The sequence below is a fragment of the Lethenteron reissneri genome, unplaced genomic scaffold (genome assembly GCF_015708825.2).
Source record: "Lethenteron reissneri isolate LAM-NWPU_2019-01 unplaced genomic scaffold, ASM1570882v1 scaffold_1639, whole genome shotgun sequence".
In the NCBI taxonomy this organism is placed as follows: Eukaryota; Metazoa; Chordata; class Hyperoartia; order Petromyzontiformes; family Petromyzontidae; genus Lethenteron; species Lethenteron reissneri.
Window position 1 is genome coordinate 2,590,978 of NW_026891376.1, and position 27,553 is coordinate 2,618,530.

The 27,553-nt window shown below is 52.7% G+C and overlaps 2 protein-coding genes across 2 annotated transcripts in view; one reads left to right on the top strand and one right to left on the bottom strand.

The window, feature by feature from the left end:
- Positions 1 to 204: 204 nt before the first annotated feature.
- Positions 205 to 27,553, top strand: CDT1 (chromatin licensing and DNA replication factor 1). The gene is made up of 12 exons (XM_061547143.1): positions 205 to 645; positions 2,231 to 2,467; positions 4,789 to 4,973; positions 7,451 to 7,654; positions 8,081 to 8,159; positions 14,087 to 14,205; positions 17,149 to 17,294; positions 17,910 to 18,016; positions 20,391 to 20,591; positions 22,860 to 23,018; positions 24,132 to 24,333; positions 26,054 to 27,553. Exons 1-12 carry the CDS (start codon positions 340 to 342, stop codon positions 26,227 to 26,229), a joined length of 2,121 nt encoding a protein of 706 aa, XP_061403127.1. The 5' UTR covers positions 205 to 339; the 3' UTR covers positions 26,230 to 27,553.
- LOC133363061 (cytosolic non-specific dipeptidase-like) overlaps positions 26,902 to 27,553 on the bottom strand; it is a 44,880-nt gene continuing 44,228 nt past the window's right edge. Inside the window, exon 6 of the mRNA XM_061582071.1 lies at positions 26,902 to 26,913. Coding sequence (XP_061438055.1) covers positions 26,902 to 26,913 — 12 coding nt within the window. The remainder of the gene's footprint in view (positions 26,914 to 27,553) is intronic.

Sequence of the window (27,553 nt, forward strand, 5' to 3'; positions counted from 1 at the left end):
GTGGCCGTCACGCCGAGCGGCGGACCCCGGCAGCTGAGAGCGGCGAGACGGCGGGAGGGTGGTGGCGAGAGACGTGGTGATGGGAGACGTGATGGTGATGATGAGATACGTGATGGTGGTGATGATAAGAGACGTGGTGGGGGTGATGAGAAGCGAGGTGATGATGATGAGATACGTGGTGGGGGTGATGAGAAGCGAGGTGATGATGATGAGATACGTGGTGGGGGTGATGGTGGTGATGATGAGATACGTGGGGGTGATGGTGGTGATGATGAGATACGTGGTGGGGGTGATGGTGGTGATGATGAGAGACGTGAGGGTGGTGATGAGAGGCGGGTGATGGTGGAGAACGATGAAGATGCAGCAACAACAACAACAACCACCACCACCACAACCATCGCCACCACGAGAAGACGCCGGCGGCTGTGGGAGCAGCAGCAGCAGTGGAGACGAGAGGAGCAGCAGGAGGAGGGGAGACGAGGGGATGACGGCGGCAAGGAGGACGACGATGATGATGGTGGACACGGAGAGAGCCCCAAGAAGAGAGGCCGTGGGGAGACGCCGCGCCGAGTCGGCGAGGAGGAGGAGGCGGCGGCCATGGGGAGACACGCGGTGAGGAAGCGGCTCCAGCTCGGGGAGAAAGAGGTGAGGGGGGTGGTGGTGGTGAGGGTGAGGGTGGTGAGGGGTGGTGGTGGTAGCAAGGGTGGTGGTAGTGAGGAGGGGTGGTGAGGGGGGTGGTGGTGAGGGGGGTGAGGGGTGGTGGGTGGGGAGACACGCGGTGAGGAAGCGGCTCCAGCTCGGGGAGAAAGAGGTGAGGGGGGTGGTGAGGGGTGGTGAGGGTGGTGGTGAGGGTGAGGGATGGTGGTGGTGTGGGGGGTGGTGGTGAGGGGGGTGAGGGGGGTGGGGGGTGGTGGTGAGGGGGGTGAGGGGGGTGGGGGGTGGTGGTGAGGGGGGAGAAAGAGGTGAGGGGGGTGGTGAGGGTGGTGGTGAGGGTGAGGGATGGTGGTGGTGTGGGGGGTGGTGGTGAGGGGGGTGGGGGGTGGTGGTGAGGGGGGAGAAAGAGGTGAGGGGGGTGGTGAGGGGTGGTGAGGGTGGTGGTGAGGGTGAGGGATGGTGGTGGTGTGGGGGGTGGTGGTGAGGGGGGTGAGGGGGGTGGGGGGTGGTGGTGAGGGGGGAGAAAGAGGTGAGGGGGGTGGTGAGGGGTGGTGAGGGTGGTGGTGAGGGTGAGGGATGGTGGTGGTGTGGGGGGTGGTGGTGAGGGGGGTGGGGGGTGGTGGTGAGGGGGGAGAAAGAGGTGAGGGGGGTGGTGAGGGTGGTGGTGAGGGTGAGGGATGGTGGTGATGTGGGGGGTGGTGGTGAGGGGGGTGAGGGGGGTGGGGGGTGGTGGTGAGGGGGGGGAAAGAGGTGAGGGGGGTGGTGAGGGTGGTGGTGAGGGTGAGGGATGGTGGTGGTGTGGGGGGTGGTGGTGAGGGGGGTGAGGGGGGTGAGGGGGGTGGGGGGTGGTGGTGAGGGGGGAGAAAGAGGTGAGGGGGGTGGTGAGGGGTGGTGAGGGTGGTGGTGAGGGTGAGGGATGGTGGTGGTGTGGGGGGTGGTGGTGAGGGGGGTGAGGGGGGTGGGGGGTGGTGGTGAGGGGGGAGAAAGAGGTGAGGGGGGTGGTGAGGGTGAGGGATGGTGGTGGTGTGGGGGGTGGTGGTGAGGGTGAGGGGTGGTGGTGGTGGTGAGGGGGGGTGGTGAGGGTGATGGTGAGGGGTGGTGGTGGTGAGGGGTGGTGGTGGGGGGGGAGAAAGAGGTGAGGGTGGTGGTGAGGGTGGTGGTGGTGAGGGTGATGGTGATGGTGGAGGAGGTGAGGGTGGTGGTGGTGAGGGGTGGTGGTGGTCGGTGGAGGTGAGGGTGGTGGTGATGGTGGAGGAGGTGAGGGTGGTGGTGGTGAGGGGTGGTGGTGGTCGGTGGAGGTGAGGGTGGTGGTGGTGGTGAGGGTGGTGGGTGGAGGAGGTGAGGGTGGTGGTGTGGGTGGTGGGTGGAGGTGGTGTGGGTGGTTGAGGAGGTGAGGGTGGTGAGGGAGAAAGAGGTGAGGATGGTGATGTTCGTGATGATAGGAGTGAGGATGGTGATGGAACGTAGATAGTGATGATGTTGTTGATGGAAGCTAAGATGGTGATGTTTGCGACGATGGCCTTGTTGATGTTTGCGACGAAGCTCCACGTGCTGTGCTGTTGCGATGGCTCCACAGGGCGACGGCGATGGGGACGGTGATGCCGGTGCCGTGGACGGTGATGCCGGTACCGGCGGCGGTGATGCCGATGACGCCGGTTACCCGCCGGCACGCACAGCCGGGCTTGGCAAGTCCGTGAAGGAGCAGCTGAACCGCAGGCTGTCTCTGTCTCCCACCTGTGGGGGGCCAAAGGCTTCCCCCAGGGGGGCCCCCCCCACCCCGCAGAAGGGGGGTGGTTTGCAGGTGGCGCATAAGGTGAGATGTGTGGGCGTTACGCGGACGTGCTGAGAGACACGCACAGACACGTACAGACACGCACAGACACGTACAGACGCACACAGACGCACACAGACACGTACAGACACGCACAGACACGTACAGACACACACAGACGCACACAGACACGTACAGACACGCACAGACACGTACAGACACACACAGACGCACACAGACACGTACAGACGCGCACAGACGCGCACAGACGCGCACAGACGCGCACAGACGCGCACAGACGCGCACAGACGCGCACAGACGCGCACAGACGCGCACAGACGCGCACAGACGCGCACAGACGCGCACAGACGCGCACAGACACGTACAAAGAGAGACTTGCAGAGACGTACAGAGAGACACATAGACATACAGAGACATACACAGACGTATACAGAGAGACACATAGACATACAGAGACATACACAGACGTATACAGAGGCACATAGACATACAGAGACATACAGAGACATACACAGAGACACAGGCGTACAGAGACACAGACTTATGTAGAGACACATAGACATACAGAGACATACACAGACGTGTACAGAGAGACACATAGACATACAGAGACATACACAGACATATACAGAGAGACACACAGACATACAGAGACATACACAGAGACACAGGCGTACAGAGACACACAGACTTATGTAGAGACACGTGGACATACATAGAGACACACAGACTTACATAGAGACACACAGACGTACATAGAGACACGTAGCAATAATACCAACACCCGCCATTCGCCACTAAGTGCCGGTGAGGTCACCACGGCTGCCTGTGCCAGGCTAGGTGCGCTATGAGGCCACGTGAAGTGTCGAAAGGCTCGCTGCTGACACGTCACGAGGCAGACCCAGCAGGCGCTGTGGGTCGACTGCCTGAGATGGCCGATAGATGCACCAGCTCAAGTTCAAGTTCATTTATTACGTGTAGCCCTGTGAGCCATTCGGCTCTTGAATCGGGTGCAACCGCAACAAACAAAAAACAAAAACATGAACAAAAAACATCTTAAAGTGACTATGTGACTGAGTGCAAACAGAAAATCCAAGAAAAGACGGCTAAATATTGCAGAAAAAAACACCGTTACACACCAACGCTGTGTGCAAAAATCCCAGTGGGATGCAAGTCAAACAACAACAACCACAAGACAACTTAGATTAAGGCCATCAGTCTAACTGTACTGCAACAAACAAACATGGCTAAACCAATACACTTTTCGAAATCGCCAAAATAAAGCCATGAAAGCAATGAAAAAGCGATCATAGGAACTGTGACGGAATTTTCACAATAAATGGCAGATAAACGTACATAGATACGTATACGTGTAGAGACATATTTACATAAAGCATACATATATGTACAAAGCCATACATAGACTTACATAGAGACATACTTAGACATTCAAAGCCATACATAGACTTACATAGAGACATGCTTAGCCGAACATAGACTTGCATAGAGACACACTTAAAATTCCGTCACAGTTCCTATGATTACTTTTTCATTGCTTTCATGGCTTTGTGTTGGTGATTTCGAAAAGTGTATTGGTTTAGCCATGTTTGTGTTGTTGTAGTACAGAGTTAGACTGATGGCCTTAATCTAAGTTGTCTTGTGGTTGTTGTTGTTGTTTGACTTGCATCCCACTGGGATTTTTGCACACAGCGTTGGTGTGTACACGGTGTTTTCCCTGCAATATTTTGCTGTCTTTTCTTGGATTTTCTGTTTGCACTCAGTCACATATTCACTTTAAGATGTTTTCTTGTTCATGTTTTTGTTTGTTGCGGTTGCACCCGATTCAAGAGCCGAATGGCTCACAGGGCTACACCTAATACATGAACTTGTAACTCGGAACTGCCGACCGGCGTTGACTCTGGCTTTGGGGCGTCCACATCGCGAGGTGGCTTCTGCCGTTGACCGTCTCCGCCCCTCTGCGCCACCGTTAACCCGCCACCCACCCACCCCCCACAAACAAAAGACAAAGATCCCCCGTATAGCCTTAACAGACTGTAGGGGCAAGTGCTGTTAGCGAGCACCTATGAAGGCCGGAACGGTACACGAGGGGGTGGGTGGCCAGCACCACGCCCGACCGCCTTTGTCTCTCTAATGATGATGTTTACACACCGCACCGGGTACTCATTTAAGGCTGAATCGACTTAGGGGAGGCCCAGGACCGGTTCAGATAATCGTCACTGGTGTTAGCCGTGAGCGGGAATCGAACCCAAGTCGCCAGGTTCATAGCGCAGCGCGCTAACCACTACACCACCCACCCCCCACCCTCGTGAACGCCGACGCAGGCGAACGCGGCGGAGGTGAAACAGTCCCTCGGGACCTGCAGCTCCCTGGCCGAGTTGCAGGAGAAGATTCGCAGAATCCAGCAGCAGCAGAAGAAGAAGCAACAGGAGGAGGAGACGCAGCAGCTGTCGGAAGCGGGACGCAAAGCCGAGGGCAACGCCGGGACACTGGGCTCCCAGCGTGGCAGGTTTGTCGCTCGAGTGATGGACTGACGGATGAACACGGTACAAGGTCACGTAGCAGCAGGCTCGCGGGAGACTTGTGAGATAAAATTAGAGATACTTTTTTTTTAAACAGGTAAAGGGCCCACTGAACTCACTCTTTAGCACAGGGGGAGAGAACACACAAACTTTACTCGCTGCAGAACAGGGGGAGATCACACAAACTCCACTCACTCTGTAGAACAGGGGGAGACCACACAAACGCCACTCACTCACTCTGTAGAACAGGGGGAGATCACACAAACTCCACTCACTCACTCTGTAGAACAGGGGGAGATCACACAAACTCCACTCACTCACTCTGTAGAACAGGGGGAGATCACACAAACTCCACTCACTCACTCTGTAGAACAGGGGGAGATCACTCAAACTCCACTCACTCACTCTGTAGAACAGGGGGAGATCACACAAACTCCACTCACTCACTCTGTAGAACAGGGGGAGATCACACAAACTCCACTCACTCTGTAGAACAGGGGGAGATCACACAAACTCCACTCACTCACTCTGTAGAACAGGGGGAGATCACACAAACTCCACTCACTCACTCTGCAGAACAGGGGGAGATCCCACAAACTCCACTCACTCACTCTGTAGAACAGGGGGAAATCACACAAACTCCACTCACTCTGTAGAACAGGTGGAGATCACACAAACTCCACTCACTCACTCTGTAGAACAGGGGGAGATCACACAAACTCCACTCACTCACTCTGTAGAACAGGGGGAGATCACACAAACTCCACTCACTCACTGCAGAACAGGGGGAGATCACACAAACTCCACTCACTCACTCTGTAGAACAGGTGGAGATCACACAAACTCCACTCACTCACTCTGTAGAACAGGGGGAGATCACACAAACTCCACTCACTCACTCTGTAGAACAGGGGGAGATCACACAAACTCCACTCACTCACTCACTCTGTAGAACAGGGGGAGATCACACAAACTCCACTCACTCTGTAGAACAGGGGGAGATCACACAAACTCCACTCACTCTGTAGAACAGAGGGAGATCACACAAACTCCACTCACTCACTCTGTAGAACAGGGGGAGATCACACAAACTCCACTCACTCACTCTGCAGAACAGGGGGAGATCACACAAACTCCACTCACTCTGTAGAACAGAGGGAGATCACACAAACTCCACTCACTCACTCTGTAGAACAGGGGGAGATCACACAAACTCCACTCACTCTGTAGAACAGGGGGAGATCACACAAACTCCACTCACTCACTCTGTAGAACAGGGGGAGATCACACAAACTCCACTCACTCACTCTGCAGAACAGGGGGAGATCACACAAACTCCACTCACTCACTCTGTAGAACAGGGGGAGATCACACAAACTCCACTCACTCACTCTGTAGAACAGGGGGAGATCACACAAACTCCACTCACTCACTCTGTAGAACAGGGGGAGATCACACAAACGCCACTCACTCATTCTGCAGACGAGGGGGTGAACACCCAAATCCCAACTGGATTGGCATCGTCAGGGTCCTCTAGCGAACCAATGATCTACTGTGTACCAGGCAATGGAGATGACATCTCCTCACCGATGTTACTGTTACTACAGTCGATGTCAACATCATCGTTGATTACGGTGAAATGCACTTTGAAATATAAGTCGAAAACTCGTTTCTTTAGAACTTATTTTAGTGTTTAGTTTGTTGTCCTTCCCCTGCACCTCCGATTAGCGCGGTTGGCTACGTACGGTGCGACAGAAGTTCAGCATACATCATTGACTTGCATGGAGACACACAGAGACACACAGAGACACACAGACTCGCACAGAGACACACAGACTCGCACAGAGACACACAGACTCGCACAGAGACACACAGACTCGCACAGAGACACAGACTCGCACAGAGACACACAGACTCGCACAGAGACACACAGACTCGCACAGAGACACACAGACTCGCACAGAGACACACAGACTCGCACAGAGACACACAGACTCGCACAGAGACACACAGACTCGCACAGAGACACACAGACTCGCACAGAGACACACAGACTCGCACAGAGACACACAGACTCGCACAGAGACACACAGACTCGCACAGAGACACACAGACTCACACAGAGACACACAGACTCGCAGAGACACACAGACTCACCACACAGATACTCACAGAATCATCACACAGAGACACACAGACTCACCACACAGATACTCACAGAATCATCACACAGAGACACACAGACTCACCACACAGAGACACAGATTCACCACACAGACACACAGAATCACCACACACACAGATACTCACAGAATCACCACACAGAGACACACACTCACCACACACACAGACCCACAGACTCACCACACAGAGACCCATAGACTCACCACACAGACTCACACAGAGACAGAATCATCACACAGGGATAGAGACCCGTAGTTTTCTGTGCCTCCTCGTCCACCAGGTGCCTGGACCCTGCGGAGCTGAAGGCGGCGGTGGAGCGAGCGCGCTCGGCCCGGACCCTCGCCTCGCGACTTCTCGACCGCCGCTCGCTCGCCCCTCGTGCTGCCCCCGCCACTCCACCACCTTGCGTCCACCCCCTCCCAACGACGTCGCCGCCGACCCCGCGTGACCCCGCCCTCCACCTCGCCCGTACCACCCCCGAGAGGTGAGCATCGGGGCCGTCCGTGTACCAGAGGTCGCACACGGGTTTTGATTCCTTACCCGGCTACCCGTACCCGGCCGCACCAGGGTCGCAAACGGGTACCCGTACCCTACCCGTACCCTACCCGATACCCGGCTACCCGTACCCGGCCGGGTAGGGTACGGGTACCTGATTGCGACCTCTGGGATGAAGCCACGTTGCAGGCGTGGGTGGGTTGATTCTAGGAACTTGAATTGTGAGAATAGACAAGACGTTGGGAAATGAGTGACAAACGGTTACTCACCAGTGACTCACGGCCTACCCGTACCCGGCCGCACCAGGGTCGCAAACGGCTACCCGTACCCGGTGGTGCTGTTGCTACTGTGGCACTGCTGCTGTGCTTCTAATGGTGGCGCTGCTGTTGCTGGCGCTGCTCCTGTGCGTGTGCAGCGGGGAGAACGTGCCGGCGTTTGAACGCTTCCACACGCTCGCCCAGGACGCACCCCCTGGCCTCACGCTGCCACTCAAGGTACAGTGCCACCAACAACAACAACATCGCCACCACCACCACCAACAACAACGTCACCACCACCATCATTGCCACCAACAACATCGCCCCCACCAACAACAACAACATCACCACCACCAACAACAACGTCACGACCACCATCATTGCCACCAACAACAACATCGCCACCACCAACAACAACATCACCACCACCAACAACGTCACCACCATCATCAACATCGCCACCATCACCAACAACAACATCACCACCAACAACAACATCACCACCACCAACAACGTCATTGCCACCATCATCGCCACCATCACCAACAACAACATCGCCACCATCAACATTTCCACCAACAACAACATCGCCACCACCATCACCAACAATAACATCGACCCCACCATCACCACCATCACCACCACCATCGCCACGAACAACAACATCGCCACCACCAACATCAACATTGCCACCACCACCAACGTCACCACCACCATCATTGCCACCAACAACAACATCGCCGCCACCATCAACATTGCCACCACCACCAACAACAACATCGCCACGACCATCACCAACAATAACATCGACCCCACCATCACCACCACCATCGCCACCACGATCACCACGAACAACAACATCGCCACCAACAACAACCACAAATTCACCACCACCAACATCACCATCGCCACCAACAACATCGCCACCATCACCCCCAGCATCACCACCATCACCAACGACAACCATCATTCTTTAGTGTCACTGAGCGAATCACTGAATGTGTGTCACTGAGTGTGAGTGAGTGTGTCAGTGTGAGTGTCACTGTGCATCACTGTGTGAGTGTCACTGTGTGAAAGTGAGAGTCACTGTGTGAGAGAGAGTGTCACTGTGTGAGAGTGTCACTGTGTGAGACAGTGTCATTGTGTGAGAGTGAGTGCCACTGTGTGAGAGTGAGAGTCACTGTGTGAGAGTCACTGTGTGAGAGAGAGTGTCACTGTGTGAGAGTGAGTGTCACTGTGTGAGAGTGAGTGTCACTGTGTGAGAGTGAGTGTCACTGTGTGAGAGTGAGTGTCACTGTGTGAGAGTGTCACTGTGTGAGAGTGAGTGCCACTGTGTGAGAGTGAGTGCCACTGTGTGAGAGTGAGTGCCACTGTGTGAGAGTGAGTGTCACTGTGTGAGAGTGAGTGCCACTGTGTGAGAGTGAGTGCCACTGTGTGAGAGTGAGTGTCACTGAGTGCGAGTGAGTGTCACTGAGTGCGAGTGAGTGTCACTGAGTGAGAGTGTCATTGTGTGAGAGAGAGTGTCACTGTGTGAGAGTGAGTGCCACTGTGTGAGAGTGAGTGCCACTGTGTGAGAGTGAGTGTCACTGAGTGCGAGTGAGTGTGTCACTGTGTGTGTCACTGTGTGAGAGTGAGTGTCACTGTGTGAGAGTGAGTGTCACTGAGTGCGAGTGAGTGTGTCACTGTGTGTGTCACTGTGTGAGAGTGAGTGTCACTGTGTGAGAGTGAGTGTCACTGTGTGAGAGAGAGTGTCACTGTGTGAGAGTGAGTGCCACTGTGTGAGAGTGAGTGCCACTGTGTGAGAGTGAGTGTCACTGAGTGCGAGTGAGTGTGTCACTGTGTGAGAGTGAGTGTCACTGTGTGAGTGAGTGTCACTGAGTGTGAGTGAGTGTGTCATTGTGAGTGTGAGTGTGTCACTGTGTGAGAGTGTCACTGTGTGCGGCACTGTGAGGAGTGTCACCGTGAGTGTCACTGTGTGAGAGTGAGTGTCACTGAGAGTGAGTGTGTCACTGAGTATCTGTCCCCCGTGCGTGTGTCACTGTATGAGTGTCACTGTGTGAGAGTGAGTGTGTCACTGTGTGAGTGTCACTGTGTGAGTGTCACTGTGTGAGTGTCACTGTGTGAGAGTGAGTGTGTCACTGTGAGTGTGTCACTGTGTGAGAGTGAGTGTGTCACTGTGAGAGTGTCACTGTGTGAGAGTGAGTGTGTGACTGAGTATCTGTCCCCCGTGCGTGTGTAGATGACGCTGTTGGCGTCACTGTGTGAGTGCCACTGTGTGAGAGTGAGTGTGTCACTGTGAGTGTGTCACTGTGTGAGAGTGTGAGTGCCACTGAGAGTGAGTGTGTGACTGAGTATCTGTCCCCGGTGCGTGTGTAGATGACGCTGTTGGCGTCACTGTGTGAGAGTGAGTGTCACTGTGTGAGAGTGAGAGTGTCACTGTGTAAGTGTCACTGTGTGAGTGCCACTGAGAGTGAGTGTGTGACTGAGTATCTGTCCCCGGTGCGTGTGTCACTGTGTGAGAGTGAGTGTGTCACTGTGAGAGTGTCACTGTGTAAGTGTCACTGTGTGAGAGTGTCACTGTGTGAGTGTCACTGTGTGTGAGTGTGAGTGTTACTGTGTGAGAGTGAGTGTGTCACTGTGAGTGTGTCACTGTGAGTGTGTCACTGTGTGAGTGTCACTGTGAGAGTGAGTGTCACTGTGTGAGAGTGTCACTGTGTAAGTGTCACTGTGTGAGTGTCACTGTGTGTGAGAGTGAGTGCCACTGAGAGTGAGTGTGTGACTGAGTATCTGTCCCCGGTGCGTGTGTCACTGTGTGAGAGTGTCACTGTGTAAGTGTCACTGTGTGAGAGTGTCACTGTGTAAGTGTCACTGTGTGAGTGTCACTGTGTGTGAGTGTGAGTGCCACTGAGAGTGAGTGTGTGACTGAGTATCTGTCCCCGGTGCGTGTGTCACTGTGTGAGAGTGAGTGTCACTGTGTGAGAGTGTCACTGTGTAAGTGTCACTGTGTGAGTGCCACTGAGAGTGAGTGTGTGACTGAGTATCTGTCCCCGGTGCGTGTGTCACTGTGTGAGAGTGTCACTGTGTAAGTGTCACTGTGTAAGTGTCACTGTGTGAGAGTGAGTTAGTGTGTGACTGAGTATCTGCCCCCCGTGCGTGTGTCACTGTGTGAGAGTGAGTGTGTCACTGTGTGAGTGTCACTGTGTGAGTGTCACTGTGAGAGTGAGTGTGTCACTGTGTGAGAGTGTCACTGTGTAAGTGTCACTGTGTGAGAGTGTCACTGTGTAAGTGTCACTGTGTGAGTGTCACTGTGTGTGAGAGTGAGTGTCACTGTGTGAGAGTGAGAGTGTCACTGTGTAAGTGTCACTGTGTGAGTGCCACTGAGAGTGAGTGTGTGACTGAGTATTTGTCCCCGGTGCGTGTGTAGATGACGCTCTTGGCGTCACTGTGTGAGTGCAACTGAGAGTGAGTGTGTCACTGAGTATCTGCCCCCCGTGCGTGTGTCACTGTGTGAGAGTGAGTGTGTCACTGTGTGAGTGTCACTGTGTGAGTGTCACTGTGAGAGTGAGTGTCACTGTGTGAGAGTGTCACTGTGTAAGTGTCACTGTGTGAGTGTCACTGTGTGTGAGTGTGAGTGTCACTGTGTGAGAGTGAGTGTGTGACTGAGTATCTGTCCCCCGTGCGTGTGTAGATGACGCTGTTGGCGTCACTGTGCGAGTGCCACTGAGAGTGAGTGTCACTGTGTGAGTGTCACTGTGTGAGTGCCACTGAGAGTGAGTGTGTGACTGAGTATCTGTCCCCCGTGCGTGTGTCACCGTGTGAGAGTGAGCGTCACTGTGTGAGTGTCACCGTGAGTGCCACTGTGAGAGTGAGTGTCACTGTGTGCGTCACTGAGTGAGAGTAAGTGTCACCGTGTGAGAGTGAGTGTCACTGTGTGAGAGTGAGTGTGTCACTGTGAGTGTGTCACTGTGTGAGTGTCACTGTGTGAGTGTCACTGTGTGACTGAGTATCTGTCCCCGGTGCGTGTGTAGATGACGCTGTTGGCGTCACTGTGTGAGTACAACTGAGAGTGAGTGTGTCACTGAGTATCTGCCCCCCGTGCGTGTGTCACTGTGTGAGAGTGAGTGTGTCACTGTGTGAGTGTCACTGTGTGAGTGTCACTGTGAGAGTGAGTGTCACTGTGTGAGAGTGTCACTGTGTGAGTGTCACTGTGTGAGAGTGAGTGTCACTGTGAGTGTGTCACTGTGTGAGTGTCACTGTGTGAGAGTGAGTGTGTCACTGTGAGTGTGTCACTGTGTGAGAGTGTGAGTGCCACTGAGAGTGAGTGTGTGACTGAGTATCTGTCCCCGGTGCGTGTGTAGATGACGCTGCTGGCGTCACTGTGAGAGTGAGTGTCACTGTGTGAGAGTGAGAGTGTCACTGTGTAAGTGTCACTGTGTGAGTGCCACTGAGAGTGAGTGTGTGACTGAGTATCTGTCCCCGGTGCGTGTGTCACTGTGTGAGAGTGAGTGTGTCACTGTGTGAGTGTCACTGTGTGAGTGTCACTGTGTGAGTGAGTGTCACTGTGTGAGTGAGTGTCACTGTGTGAGAGTGTCACTGTGTGAGAGTGTCACTGTGTGAGAGTGTCACTGTGTGTGAGTGTGAGTGTCACTGTGTGAGAGTGAGTGTCACTGTGAGAGTGAGAGTGTCACTGTGTAAGTGTCACTGTGTGAGTGCCACTGAGAGTGAGTTAGTGTGACTGAGTATCTGTCCCCGGTGCGTGTGTCACTGTGTGAGAGTCACTGTGTGAGAGTGAGTGTGTGACTGAGTATCTGTCCCCGGTGCGTGTGTAGATGACGCTGTTGGCGTGCGTCACTGTGTGAGAGTGAGTGTCACTGTGTGAGAGTGAGAGTGTCACTGTGTAAGTGTCACTGTGTGAGTGCCACTGAGAGTGAGTGTGTGACTGAGTATCTGTCCCCGGTGCGTGTGTAGATGATGCTGTTGGCGTCACTGTGTGAGAGTGAGTGTCACTGTGTGAGAGTGAGTGTGTCACTGAGTGAGTCACTGAGTGTAAGTGAGTGTGTCACTGTGTGAGTGAGTGAGTGAGTGTCACTGCGTGTGTCACTGAGTGTGAGTGAGTGTGTCATTGTGAGTGTGAGTGTGTCACTGTGTGCGTCACTGTGTGAGTGTCACCGTGAGTGCCACTGTGTGAGAGTGTGTCACTGAGTGAGTCACTGAGTGTAAGTGAGTGTCACTGTGTGAGAGTGAGTGTGTCACTGTGTAAGTGTCACTGTGTGAGAGTGTCACTGTGTAAGTGTCACTGTGTGAGTGTCACTGTGTGAGAGTGAGTGTCACTGTGTGCGTCACTGAGTGAGAGTGAGTGTCACCGTGTGAGAGTGAGTGTCACTGTGTGAGAGTGAGTGTGTCACTGTGAGTGTGTCACTGTGAGTGTGTCACTGTGAGTGTGTCACTGTGTGAGTGTCACTGTGTGAGTGTCACTGTGTGAGAGTGAGTGTGTCACTGTGTGAGAGTGAGTGTGTCACTGTGTGAGTGTCACTGTGTGAGTGTCACTGTGAGAGTGAGTGTCACTGTGTGAGAGTGTCACTGTGTGAGAGTGAGTGTGTCACTGTGAGTGTGTCACTGTGTGAGAGTGTGAGTGCCACTGAGAGTGAGTGTGTGACTGAGTATCTGTCCCCGGTGCGTGTGTAGATGACGCTGTTGGCGTCACTGTGTGAGAGTGAGTGTCACTGTGTGAGAGTGAGAGTGTCACTGTGTAAGTGTCACTGTGTGAGTGCCACTGAGAGTGAGTGTGTGACTAAGTATCTGTCCCCGGTGCGTGTGTAGATGACGCTGTTGGCGTCACTGTGTGAGTGCAACTGAGAGTGAGAGTGTCACTGTGTGAGAGTGTCACTGTGTGAGTGTCACTGTGTGTGAGTGTGAGTGCCACTGAGAGTGAGTGTGTCACTGAGTATCTGCCCCCCGTGCGTGTGTCACTGTGTGAGAGTGAGTGTGTCACTGTGTGAGTGTCACTGTGTGAGTGTCACTGTGAGAGTGAGTGTCACTGTGTGAGAGTGTCACTGTGTAAGTGTCACTGTGTGAGTGTCACTGTGTGAGTGTCACTGTGAGTGTGAGTGTCACTGTGTGAGAGTGAGTGTGTGACTGAGTATCTGTCCCCGGTGCGTGTGTAGATGACGCTGCTGGCGGAGATGTTTCGCAGTATGGACACGGTGGTGGGGATGCTCTTCAACCGCACGGAGACAGTCACCTTTGCCAAGGTGCAGAGCGCCGTGCACGAGATGCTGCGCAGGTAAGGGAGTTGGGAGACGCACACGCGGGTACGTGCATCAGCGTGTGTCTGTGTGTATCTGTGCGTGCGTGTGTGTATCGGTATGTGTGTCTGTGTATCGGTGTGTGTGTCTGTGTATCGGTGTGTGTGTCTGTGTATCTGTGCGTGCGTGTGTGTATCGGTATGTGTGTCTGTGTATCGGTACGTGTGTCTGTGTATCGGTACGTGTGTCTGTGTATCGGTGTGTGTGTCTGTGTATCGGTATGTGTGTCTGTGTATCGGTGTGTGTGTCTGTGTATCGGTATGTGTGTCTGTGTGTCGGTATGTGTGTCTGTGTGTCGGTATGTGTGTCTGTGTGTCGGTATGTGTGTCTGTGTGTCGGTATGTGTGTCTGTGTATCGATACGTGTGTCTGTGTATCGGTGTGTGTGTCTGTGTATCGGTGTGTGTGTCTGTGTATCGGTGTGTGTGTCTGTGTATCGGTATGTGTGTCTGTGTATCGGTGTGTGTGTCTGTGTATCGGTATGTGTGTCTGTGTGTCGGTATGTGTGTCTGTGTGTCGGTATGTGTGTCTGTGTGTCGGTATGTGTGTCTGTGTATCGGTGCGTGTGTCTGTGTATCGGTACGTGTGTCTGTGTATCGGTATGTGTGTCTGTGTATCGGTGTGTGTGTCTGTGTATCGGTGTGTGTGTCTGTGTATCGGTATGTGTGTCTGTGTATCGGTATGTGTGTCTGTGTATCGGTGTGTGTGTCTGTGTATCGGTGTGTGTGTCTGTGTATCGGTGTGTGTGTCTGTGTATCGGTACGTGTGTCTGTGTATCGGTACGTGTGTCTGTGTATCGGTGTGTGTGTCGGTGTATCGGTGTGTGTGTCTGTGTATCGGTGTGTGTGTCTGTGTATCGGTATGTGTGTCTGTGTATCGGTGTGTGTCTGTGTATCGGTGTGTGTGTCTGTGTATCGGTGTGTGTGTCTGTGTATCGGTGTGTGTGTCTGTGTATCGGTGTGTGTGTCTGCGTATCGGTATGTGTGTCTGCGTATCGGTATGTGTGTCTGTGTATCGGTGTGTGTGTCTGTGTATCGGTGTGTGTGTCTGTGTATCGGTGTGTGTGTCTGTGTATCGGTATGTGTGTCTGTGTATCGGTGTGTGTGTCTGTGTATCGGTACGTGTGTCTGTGTATCGGTGCGTGTGTCTGTGTATCGGTGCGTGTGTCTGTGTATCGGTGTGTGTGTCTGTGTATCGGTATGTGTGTCTGTGTATCGGTATGTGTGTCTGTGTATCGGTATGTGTGTCTGTGTATCGGTATGTGTGTCCGTGTGTGTTTCGGTGTGTGTGTCTGTATCGGTGTGTGTGTCTGTATCGGTATGTGTGTCTGTATCGGTATGTGTGTCTGTATCGGTATGTGTGTCTGTATCGGTATGTGTGTCTGTATCGGTATGTGTGTCCGTGTGTGTATCGGTATGTGTGTGTCTGTCTGTGGGTATCTGCGTTTTAATCGGTACGTGCATGTTTGTGTGTGTGTGTCTGTGTGTGTCTCTGTGTCTGTGTGTATCTCTGTGCGTGTGTGTGTGTGTAGCGGTGCGTGTGTGCATCGGTATGTATGTCTGTATCTATGTGTGTGTCGGTGTGTGTGTGTTTCTGTCTGTGTATATCTGTGCGTGTGTGTGTAGCGGTGTGTGTGTGCATCGGTATGTATGTCTGTGTGTATATCTGTGTGTCTGTATCTATGTGTGTGTGTGTTTCTGTCTGTGTGTATATCTGTATGTCTGTGTATCTATGTGTGTGTCTTTCTATCTGTGTGTATATCTGTGTGTCTGCGTATCTGTGCGTCGACTCAGCCTGAAATGAGTACCTGGTGCGGTGTGTAAACATCGCCACTGGGGATACAAAGGCGGCCGGGCGTGGTGCTGGCCACCCATCCCCTCGTGTGCCTTGCTGGCCTTCATAGGTGCTCGCTAACAGCACTTGCCCCTACAGCCTGTTAAGGCTACACGGGGTGTATATGTGACTGTGTGTGTGTTTATATACATAACTGTGTGTGTATATGTTATTTTGTATATCTGACAGTGTGTGTGTGTATATGTGACTGTGTGTATATGTGACAGTGTGTGTGTGTATATGTGACAGTGTGTGTGTGTATATGTAACTGTGTGTGTATATGTGACTGTGTGTGTATATGTGACACTGTGTGTATATGTAACAGTGTGTGTGTGTGTATATATGTAACAGTGTGTGTGTATATATGTAACAGTGTGTGTGTGTATATGTGACTGTGTGTGTGTATATGTGACACTGTGTGTATATGTAACAGTGTGTGTGTATATGTAACTGTGTGCGTGGTGTGTGTGTATATGTAACTGTGTGCGTGTGTGTGTATATGTGACTGTGTGTATATGTGACTGTGTGTGTGTATGTGTAACTGTGTGTGTATGTGTAACTGTGTGTGTATATGTGACTGTGTGTGTGTGTAACTGTGTGTGTATATGTAACTGTGTGCGTGTGTGTATGTAACTGTGTGTGTGTATATGTGACAGTGTGTGTGTGTATATGTGACTGTGTGTGTGTATGTGACTGCGTGTGTGTGTGTGTATGTGACTGCGTGTGTGTGTATATGTGACTGTGTGTGTGTGTAACTGTGTGTGTGTATATGTGACAGTGTGTGTGTGTGACTGTGTGTGTATATGTGACTGTGCATGTGTAAATGTGACAGTGTGTGTGCGTGTGTAACTGTGTGTGTGTATATGTAACTGTATGTGTATATGTGACAGTGTGTGTGTAACTGTGTGTGTATATGTGACAGTGTGTGTGTGTACTGTATATGTGACAGTGTGTGTGTGTGTATATGTGACTGTGTGCGTGTGTGTATATGTAACTGTATGTGTGTGTGTAACTGTGTGTGTAACTGTGTGTGTGTATATGTGTGTATATGTGACCGTGTATATGTGACTGTGTGCGTGTGTGATTCAGGCGCTTTGAGGAGCGCAGTGTTGGGCAGATCCACGCCGTGTTCCCGGAGGCGTATCGCTTCCGCCAGGAGAGAGCCGTCGCCGCCTGGAGCCGATCGGCCCGCCCCGGGGACTACCAGCTCACCATCGAGCCCCTGCTACCCACGGGTGAGTACTCACCACTCGCTCACCACTCGCTAACCACTCGATCACCACCGTCGCTCACCACTCGCTCGCCACTCGCTCACCACTCGCTCGCCACCTCACTCACCACCACACTCACCACTCGCTCGCCACTCGCTCACCACTCGCTTCGCCACCTCACTCACCACCACACTCGTCACGACACTCGCCACCACACTCACCATCGAGCCCCTGCTCCCCATGGGTGAGTGCTCACCACCACACTCACCACTCGCTCACCACTCGCTCACCACCTCGCTCACCACCTCACTCACCACCACACTCACCACCATCATCACAACCACCCTCACCGCTCACCACACTATAAACCACTACTCCTCACCACCCTCACCGGAGCTCACCTCTCACCACGCCACCTCACCACACTCACCACACTCACCACCACACTCACCACCATCATCACAACCACCCTCACCGCTCACCCACTAAATCGCTACTCCTCACCACCCTCTCAGGGGCTCACCTCTCACGACGCCCACAGCAGCCGACCTCTGACCCTCTCCGGTGCCCCCCCCCACCACCCCCGCCACTTCCAACTCCATCCTCACGACCCTCGACCCCTCCCCCCACCCCCCGCAGGTGACACGACGCAGGGGTCGCGACCCCACCTGACAGCGGCTCGACTCCTGGAACGACGTCGCTCGTTCCACCGCCGCTTGCTCGCCATCGTCAAGAAACATCACAAGGTGAGGAGAGGGGTCGGGGGTCGGGGGTCAGGGGTCACCACGAGGCACACTCGGGAAATGTATAGGCAAAGGAGCAGCACTGCAATTGCCTTGACAGGCTGTTGCGCAACATGTACCACACCACCCCCGCCCCCCCCCCTCGTGTGCCACCGTGCTGCCTACACGCTCACAGCACTTGCCACCAATAGCCTGTTGAAGTATCTTTGTCTTGTTAGTGGAGTTTGTGTGATCTCCCCCTGTTCTACAGAGTGAGCGAGTGGAGTTTGTGTGATCTCCCCCTGTTCTACAGAGTGAGTGAGTGGAGTTTGTGTGATCTCCCCCTGTTCTACAGAGTGAGTGAGTGGAGTTTGTGTGATCTCCCCCTGTTCTACAGAGTGAGTGAGTGGAGTTTGTGTGATCTCCCCCTGTTCTACAGAGTGAGTGAGTGGAGTTTGTGTGATCTCCCCCTGTTCTACAGAGTGAGTGAGTGGAGTTTGTGTGATCTCCCCCTGTTCTACAGAGTGAGTGAGTGGAGTTTGTGTGATCTCCCCCTGTTCTACAGAGTGAGTGAGTGGAGTTTGTGTGATCTCCCCCTGTTCTACAGAGTGAGTGAGTGGAGTTTGTGTGATCTCCCCCTGTTCTACAGAGTGAGTGAGTGGAGTTTGTGTGATCTCCCCCTGTTCTACAGAGTGAGTGAGTGGAGTTTGTGTGATCTCCCCCTGTTCTACAGAGTGAGTGAGTGGAGTTTGTGTGATCTCCCCCTGTTCTACAGAGTGAGTGAGTGGAGTTTGTGTGATCTCCCCCTGTTCTACAGAGTGAGTGAGTGGAGTTTGTGTGATCTCCCCCTGTTCTACAGAGTGAGTGAGTGGAGTTTGTGTGATCTCCCCCTGTTCTACAGAGTGAGTGAGTGGAGTTTGTGTGATCTCCCCCTGTTCTACAGAGTGAGTGAGTGGAGTTTGTGTGATCTCCCCCTGTTCTACAGAGTGAGTGAGTGGAGTTTGTGTGATCTCCCCCTGTTCTACAGAGTGAGTGAGTGGAGTTTGTGTGATCTCCCCCTGTTCTACAGAGTGAGTGAGTGGAGTTTGTGTGATCTCCCCCTGTTCTACAGAGTGAGTGAGTGGAGTTTGTGTGATCTCCCCCTGTTCTACAGAGTGAGTGAGTGGAGTTTGTGTGATCTCCCCCTGTTCTACAGAGTGAGTGAGTGGAGTTTGTGTGATCTCCCCCTGTTCTACAGAGTGAGTGAGTGGAAGTTTGTGTGATCTCCCCCTGTTCTACAGAGTGAGTGAGTGGAGTTTGTGTGATCTCCCCCTGTTCTACAGAGTGAGTGAGTGGAGTTTGTGTGATCTCCCCCTGTTCTACAGAGTGAGTGAGTGGAGTTTGTGTGATCTCCCCCTGTTCTACAGAGTGAGTGAGTAGAGTTTGTGTGATCTCCCCCTGTTCTACAGAGTGAGTGAGTGGAGTTTGTGTGATCTCCCCCTGTTCTACAGAGTGAGTGGTGGAGTTTGTGTGATCTCCCCCTGTTCTACAGAGTGAGTGAGTGGAGTTTGTGTGATCTCCCCCTGTTCTACAGAGTGAGTGAGTGGAGTTTGTGTGATCTCCCCCTGTTCTACAGAGTAGTGAGTGAGTGGAGTTTGTGTGATCTCCCCCTGTTCTACAGAGTGAGTGGAGTTTGTGTGATCTCCCTCTGTTCTACAGAGTGAGGAGGGAGTTGTGTGATCTCCCCCTGTTCTACAGAGTGAGTGAGTGGAATTTGTGTGATCTCCCCCTGTTCTACAGAGTGAGTGGAGTTTGTCTGATCTCCCCCTGTTCTACAGAGTAAGTGAGTGGAGTTTGTGTGATCTCCCCCTGTTCTACAGAGTGAGTGGAGTTTGTGTGATCTCCCCCTGTTCTACAGAGTGAGTGAGTGGAGTTTGTGTGATCTCCCCCTGTTCTGCAGAATGAGCGAGTGGCGTTTGTGTGATGTCCCCCTATTCTACAGAGTGAGTGAGTGGAGTTTGTGTGATGTCCCCCTGTTCTACAGAGTGAGTGAGTGGAGTTTGTGTGATCTCCCCCTGTTCTACAGAGTGTGTGAGTGGAGTTTGTGTGATCTCCCCCTGTTCTACAGAGTGTGTGAGTGGAGTTTGTGTGATCTCCCCCTGTTCTACAGAGTGTGTGAGTGGAGTTTGTGTGATCTCCCCCTGTTCTACAGAGTGAGTGGAGTTTGTGTGATCTCCCCCTGTTCTACAGAGTGAGTGGAGTTTGTGTGTACGGGTATCGGGTACCCGGTTGCGACCTGGATTTTGGTGTCGCGTAAACAGAACGTCGCCAATTCGCAAAACACAACGAATCACCCGCGAGCTCGCAAGGCAGCCGCGTCGTCATCATCGTCGATCTGCCCTCCGACCCCGCCCCGCAGGCCTTCCTGGAGTCGCTGTCACCCCCCATGGCGGTGCCCGATGAGCGACTGGCTCGCTGGCACCCGCGCTTCGACGTGGACGCGGTGCCCGACGTGACCCCGGCGCCGCTGCCCCGGCCACCCGAATCCGAGCGCTGCACCACGGCAGGGGACGCGCTGCGGATGGGGAGGGGAGGAGGAGGGGGAGGCCTCACGCCCAAGGTGAGTGTCTGTACATTTGTCTGTCCAGCTGTCTGTCTGTCTACCTGGTTGTGTGTCTGTCTACCTGGTTGTGTCTGTCTAGCTGGTTGTGTGTGTGTACATCTGTCTGTCTAGCTGTCTGTCTGTCTAGCTGGTTGTGTGTCTGTACATCTGTCTGTCTAGCTGTCTGTCTGTCTACCTGGTTGTGTGACTGCCTACCTGGTTGTGTGTCTGTCTAGCTGGTTGTGTGTGTGTGTACATCTGTCTTGTGTGTCTGTCTACCTGGTTGTGTGTCTGTCTAGCTGATGTTGTGTGTGTGTACATCTGTCTGTGTGTCTGTCTAGCTGATGTTGTGTGTGTGTACATCTGTCTGTGTGTCTGTCTAGCTGATGTTGTGTGTGTGTACATCTGTCTGTGTATCTGTCTGGCTGGTTGTGTGTGTCTACATCTGTCTGTGTGTCTGTCTAGCTGATGTTGTGTGTGTACATCTGTCTGTCTAGCTGTCTGTCTGTCTAGCTGGTGTTGTGTGTGTGTACATCTGTCTGTCTAGCTGTCTGTCTGTCTAGCTGGTGTTGTGTGTGTGTACATCTGTCTGTGTATCTGTCTAGCTGGTTGTGTGTGTGTGTACATCTGTCTGTCTAGCTGTCTGTCTGTCTAGCTGGTGTTGTGTGTGTGTACATCTGTCTGTCTAGCTGTCTGTCTGCCTACCTGGTTGTGTGTCTGTCTAGCTGGTTGTGTGTGTGTCTAGCTGTCTGTCTGTCTATCTGGTTGTGTGTGTGTGCATTTGTCTGTGTCTGTCTACCTGGTTGTGTGTGTGTCTACCTGGTTGTGTGTGTGTCTACCTGGTTGTGTGTCTGTCTACCTGGTTGTGTGTCTGTCTAGCTGTCTGTCTGTCTATCTGGTTGTGTGTGCATCTGTCTGTGTCTGTCTAGCTGGTTGTGTGTGTGTACATCTGTCTGTGTCTGTCTACCTGGTTGTGTGTGTGTACATCTGGTTGTGTGTGTACATCTGTCTGTCTAGCTGTCTGTCTGTCTAGCTGGTGTAGTGTCTGTCTAGCTGGTTGTGTGTACATTTATCTTGTCTGTACATATGTCTGTCTAGCTGTCTGTCGTGTGTAGTGTATAGTAATGTAGTGTATATAGTAGTGTAGTAATGTAGTGTATATAGTAGTGTAGTAATGTAGTGTATATAGTAGTGTAGTAATGTAGTGTGTAATGTAGTGTATATAGTAGTGTAGTAATGTAGTGTATATAGTAGTGTAGTAATGTAGTGTGTAATGTAGTGTATATAGTAGTGTAGTAATGTAGTGTGTATAGTAGTGTAGTAATGTAGTGTGTATAGTAGCGTAGTAATGTAGTGTATATAGTAGTGTAGTAATGTAGTGTATATAGTAGTGTAGTAATGTAGTGAATATAGTAGTGTAGTAATGTAGTGTATATAGTAGTGTAGTAATGTAGTGAATATAGTAGTGTAGTAATGTAGTGTATATAGTAGTGTAGTAATGTAGTGTATATAGTAGTGTAGTAATGTAGTGTATATAGTAGTGTAGTAATGTAGTGTATATAGTAGTGTAGTAATGTAGTGTATATAGTAGTGTAGTAATGTAGTGTATATAGTAGTGTAGTAATGTAGTGTATATAGTAGTGTAGTAATGTAGTGTATATAGTAGTGTAGTGTGTAGTTTGCAGGAGTGTCGTGTCTGAATTGGTCTGCAATAAGGTAGACACTGATTAGGGGGTTGACAGGTATGGTATAGGGTAGTGTATCATGTAGTGCAGTGTGTAGTGTATAGTAGTGTGTAGTGTGTAGTAATGTAGTGTATAGTTGTGCAGTGTGTAATAATGTAGTGTGTAGTGTATAGTGAACTAGTGTAGTGTATAGTGTAGTCTATAGTAGTGTATAGTGTAGTATATAGTAGTGTGTAGTGTAGTGTATAGTGAACTAGTGTAGTGTATAGTGTAGTATATAGTAGTGTATAGTGTAGTATATAGTAGTGTATAGTGTAGTGTATAGTGAACTAGTGTAGTGTATAGTGTAGTATATAGTAGTGTATAGTGTAGTGTATAGTGTAGTGTATAGTGTAGTATATAGTGTAGTGTAGTGTATAGTGAACTAGTGTAGTATATAGTAGTGTATAGTGTAGTATATAGTAGTGTATAGTGTAGTGTGCAGTAATGTAATGTAGTTATGGTTTATAGAGTTAGTTGATCGTTCAGAGCGGAGGCGCGAGTTTTTGCCGGAGGCTGAGGTGTTTGCCGACTGGCGTCGCCCGATGTCCTCGCCCGTCAGATGGAGAAAGCGCTGGCGAACGTGGCTCTCAAGTCCTCGGGTGCCACGCCGGGAGATAGAACGACCGGAGAGACGGAGACACGGGCGGAGGCAACACCGGGACCCGCAGCGACGCTCAGTCCTGCACTCAAGGGGATCTCGCAGTCACTGATCGACAGGGTGAGTGTGTGTGGGTGGGTGGGTGAAGGAGAGGTGAGTGGGTGGGTGAGTGGGTGGGTGGGTGAAAGAGAGGGTGGGTGAGAGGGTGGGTGAGTGAGAGGATGGGTGGGTGGGTGGGTGAGAGGGTGGGTGGGTGAGTGAGTGAGAGGATGGGTGAGTGAGTGAGAGGGTGGATGGGTGTGTGAGTGAGTGGGTGAGTGAGTGAGAGGGTGGGTGGGTGAGTGAGAGGGTCAGTGAGAGCGTTTCACACTTCACGCGATGGCCTCGAGGTGCACCTAGCCTGGCACTGCCACCTAGTGGCTAATGGCAGGTGATGTTGCTGCTGTCAGTGGTGGTGGTGCATTGAGTGTTGATGTGCATGTCTCCTCTCCTGTTCCTTTCTTCCTCTGCCCTGTCCCTCTCTGTCCCTCTGCACCCCCCCACCTCTCTGTCTCCCCATCTCTCTCTCTCCCCTCCCTCTCTCCCCATCTCTATCCCCATCTCTCCCTCCCCTCCGCCCCCCTCTCTGCCCCCCTCTCTCCCCATCTCTCTCCCCATCTCTCCTGTCCGTCCCTCCTGTCCATCTCTCCCTCCGCCCCCCTCTTTCGCCCCCCTCTGCCCCCCATCTCTCCCCATCTCTCCCTCTGCCCCCCTCTCTCGCCCCCCTCTCTCCCCATCTCTCTCCCCATCTCTCTCCCCATCTCTCTCCCCATCTCCCCCTCTCTCCCCCTCCGACTCCCCCTCCGCCCCCCTCTCTCCACCACAAGGTGCGTGCTCGCTCACTCTCTCTCTCCCCCCTCTCTCCACCACAAGGTGCGTGCACGCTCACTCTCTCTCCCCCCTCTCTCCACCACAAGGTGCGTGCTCGCTCACTCTCTCTCTCTCTCTCTCTCCCCCCTCGCTCACTCTCTCGCTCACTCTCGCCCCCCTCTCTCCACCACAAGGTGCGTGCTCGCTCACTCTCTCGCTCTCTCTCTTGCCCACTCTCTCGCTCACTCTCGCGCTCTCTCTCTCCCCCCTCTCTCCACCACAAGGTGCGTGCTCGCTCACTCTCTCACTCTCTCTCCCCTCTCTCCACCACAAGGTGCGTGCTCACTCACTCTCTCGCTCTCTCTCCCCTCTTTCCACCACAAGGTGCGTGCCCGCGAGGCCGCTCGTGCCGCGGCCTCCATGCAGCGCGACCCCATGGCGGAGGAGCGAGCGTGCCGCCTGCGGCGCCTGCCGGCGGTGGCGAGGACGCTGCGCGGAGTCTTCCTGGCGGAGCGGCGCCCGGCGCTGCCCATGGAGCTCGCCTGCTCACGTCTCGTCCAGAGCTGCGGCCTCGGAACCACCGCTGGTACGTCCTCTCTCGCTCTCTGTGTGTGTGTGTGTGTGTCTATTGGTCTCTTTGTCGTAAGTCTATGGGGGTCTCTACCGTGTGATGAGTCTATTGGTCTCTTTGTCATAAGTCTATGGGTCTCTACTGTGTGAGGAGTCTATGGGTCTATACTGTGTGATGAGTCTATGGGTCTCTACTGTGTGATGAGTCTATGGGTCTCTTTGTCATAAGTCTATGGGTCTCTACTGTGTGAGGAGTCTATGGGTCTATAATGTGTGAGGAGTCTATGGGTCTCTACTGTGTGAGGAGTCTATGGGTCTATACTGTGTGAGGAGTCTATGGGTCTCTACTGTGTGAGGAGTCTATGGGTCTATACTGTGTGATGAGTCTATGGGTCTATACTGTGTGATGAGTCTATGGGTTTCTACTGTGTGATGAGTCTATAGGTCTCTTTGTCATAAGTCTATGGGTCTCTACTGTGTGATGAGTCTATGGGTCTTTACTGTGTGATGAATCTATGGGTCTCTTTGTCATAAGTCTATGGGGGTCTCTACCGTGTGATGAGTCTATTGGTCTCTTTGTCATAAGTATATGGGTCTCTACTGTGTGAGTATGGGCCTCTACTGTGTGATGAGAGTATGGGTTTCTGTATGAGGAGTCTATGGGGTCTCTACTGTGTGATGAGTCTATGGGTCTCTTTGTCATAAGTCTATGGGGGTCTCTACCGTGTGATGAGTCTATTGGTCTCTTTGTCATAAGTATATGGGTCTCTACTGTGTGAGTATGGGCCTCTACTGTGTGATGAGTGTATGGGTTTCTGTATGAGGAGTCTATGGGGTCTCTACTGTGTGATGAGTCTATGGGTCTCTCTGAGTCTATGGGGTCTCTACTGTGTGATGAGTCTATGGGTCTCTCTGAGTCTATGGGGTCTCTACTGTGTGATGAGTCTATGGGTCTCTACCGTGTGGTGAGTCTATGGGGTCTCTACCGTGTGATGAGTCTATTTGTCTCTTTGTCATAAGTCTATGGGTCTTTACTGTGTGAGTATGGGCCTCTACTGTGTGATGAGAGTATGGGTTTCTGTATGAGGAGTCTATGGGGTCTCTACTGTGTGATGAGTCTATGGGTCTCTCTGAGTCTATGGGGTCTCTACTGTGTGATGAGTCTATGGGTCTCTCTGAGTCTATGGGGTCTCTACTGTGTGATGAGTCTATGGGTCTCTACTGTGTGGTGAGTCTATGGGTCTCTCTGAGTCTATGGGGTCTCTACTGTGTGATGAGTCTATGGGTCTCTACCGTGTGGTGAGTCTATGGGTCTCTACTGTGTGATGAGTCTATGGAGTCTCTACTGTGTGGTGAGTCTATGGGTCTCTACTGTGTGATGAGTCTATGGGTCTCTACTGTGTGATGAGTCTATGAGTCTCTACTGTGTGGTGAGTCTATGAGTCTCTACTGTGTGGTGAGTCTATGGGTCTCTACTGTGTGATGAGTCTATGGGTGTCTCTACTGTGTGATGAGTCTATGGGTGTCTCTGCTGTGTGATGAGTCTATGGGTCTCTACTGTGTGATGAGTCTATTGGTCTCTCTGAGTCTATGGGGGTCTCTACCGTGTGATGAGTCTATGGGTCTCTACCGTGTGGTGAGTCTATGGGGTCTCTACCGTGTGGTGAGTCTATGGGGTCTCTACCGTGTGGTGAGACGGTGCACGGTAGAGTGACCGACCGTGTCGCCACCCACAGGGGAGATGGAGCAGCTGGTGCGGCTGCTGGCTGACGTGGCGCCGCGCTGGCTGGGACTGGTGACGACGTCGCGCGGCGACCTCTACGTCAAGCTGCTAGACAAGTCTGCCGACCTCGCCCAGATCACCACACAGCTGCAGGAGCGAGCACGCCAAGAGCAGCAGCCCTCCCTCTAGCGGGGGGGGCGGTGGCGTGGACACAGAGTCACTCGAAGAAGAATAAGGAAGTCTCGGAAGTAGATCTGTGACATCCGCTTCTGCAGCTCCCGTTGTGTGTGGACACAGAGTCACTCGAAGAAGAATAAGAATGGAGTCTCGGACGTAGCTCTGTCATATCCGCTTCTGCAGCTCCCGTTGTGTGTGGACACAGAGTCACTCGAAGAAGCATAAGAAGACGGGCGTCTCGGACGTAGTTCTGTCATATCCGCTTCTGCAGCTCCCGTTGTGCGTGGACCCAGAGTCACTCGAAGAAGAATAAGAAGGGAATCTCGGACGTAGCTCTGTCATATCCGCTTCTGCAGCTCCCGTTGTGTGTGGACACAGAGTCACTCGAAGAAGAATAAGGAAGTCTCGGAAGTAGATCTGTGACATCCGCTTCTGCAGCTCCCGTTGTGTGTGGACATAGAGTCACTCGAAGAAGAATAAGATGAAGGGCGTCTCGGACGTAGCTCTATCATATCCGCTTCTGCAGCTCCCGTTGTGTGTGGACACAGAGTCACTCGAAGAGGAATAAGAAGAAGGGCGTCTCGGACGTAGCTCTGTCATATCCGCTTCTGCAGCTTCCGTTGTGTGTGGACACAGAGTCACTCGAAGAAGAATAAGAAGAAGGGCGTCTCGGACGTAGCTCTGTCATATCCGCTTCTGCAGCGGGTTTACAGGCGAACGTCCGAACCGGTCCCGAGCCCTCACCAGAGGTCGCAACCGGGTACCCGATACCCGTACCCTACCCGATACCCGGCTACCCGTACCAGTTTGTGACCCTGGTGCGGCCAGGTTCTGGTACGGGTAGGCCGTGAGTCACTGGTGAGTAACCGTTTGTCACTCATTTCGGGTAGGGTACGGGTAGCGTACGGGTACCTGTACCCGGTCGGGTACGGGTACGGCCGGGTACGGGTAGCCGTTTGCGACCCTGGTGCGGCCGGGTATGGGTTACGGGTAAGGAATCAAAACCCGTTTGCGACCTCTGGCCCTCACTTCCCCGCCGATGTCGACCCAGCCGCCACGGCGCCGAGGGGATGTTGACGACCTCGCCCGGTACGCAGGAGGTCTGAGTTCGATCCCGAACCTGACGCCTGCTGCTGCTGCTGTGTATGTTGAGTCTGCGTCTCTCTTTCTCTCCCCGTGGTCGTGTGAATTTTTCTCCCGGTTCCTCCGGTTTTTCCCTCCACATTTACAATCGACAACATCACTCGCTCATAGTGATTCGGCTGCTGTTAATGTCCACTCCATGATGAGAATCCTTGTGCAGTGTCTTCTTGGTTCTTTCGGTAAAGTCACGTAG

Excerpts from the sequence above, each read along its gene's own strand:
- CDT1 (XM_061547143.1), top strand. The coding sequence starts at position 340 with ATGGTGGAGAACGATGAAGATGCAGCAACAACAACAACAACCACCACC. Across the intron at positions 7,655-8,080 it reads GCCCGTACCACCCCCGAGAG|CGGGGAGAACGTGCCGGCGT; the intron begins GTGAGCATCGGG and ends GTGCGTGTGCAG. Across the intron at positions 23,019-24,131 it reads CGCAGTCACTGATCGACAGG|GTGCGTGCCCGCGAGGCCGC; the intron begins GTGAGTGTGTGT and ends TTCCACCACAAG.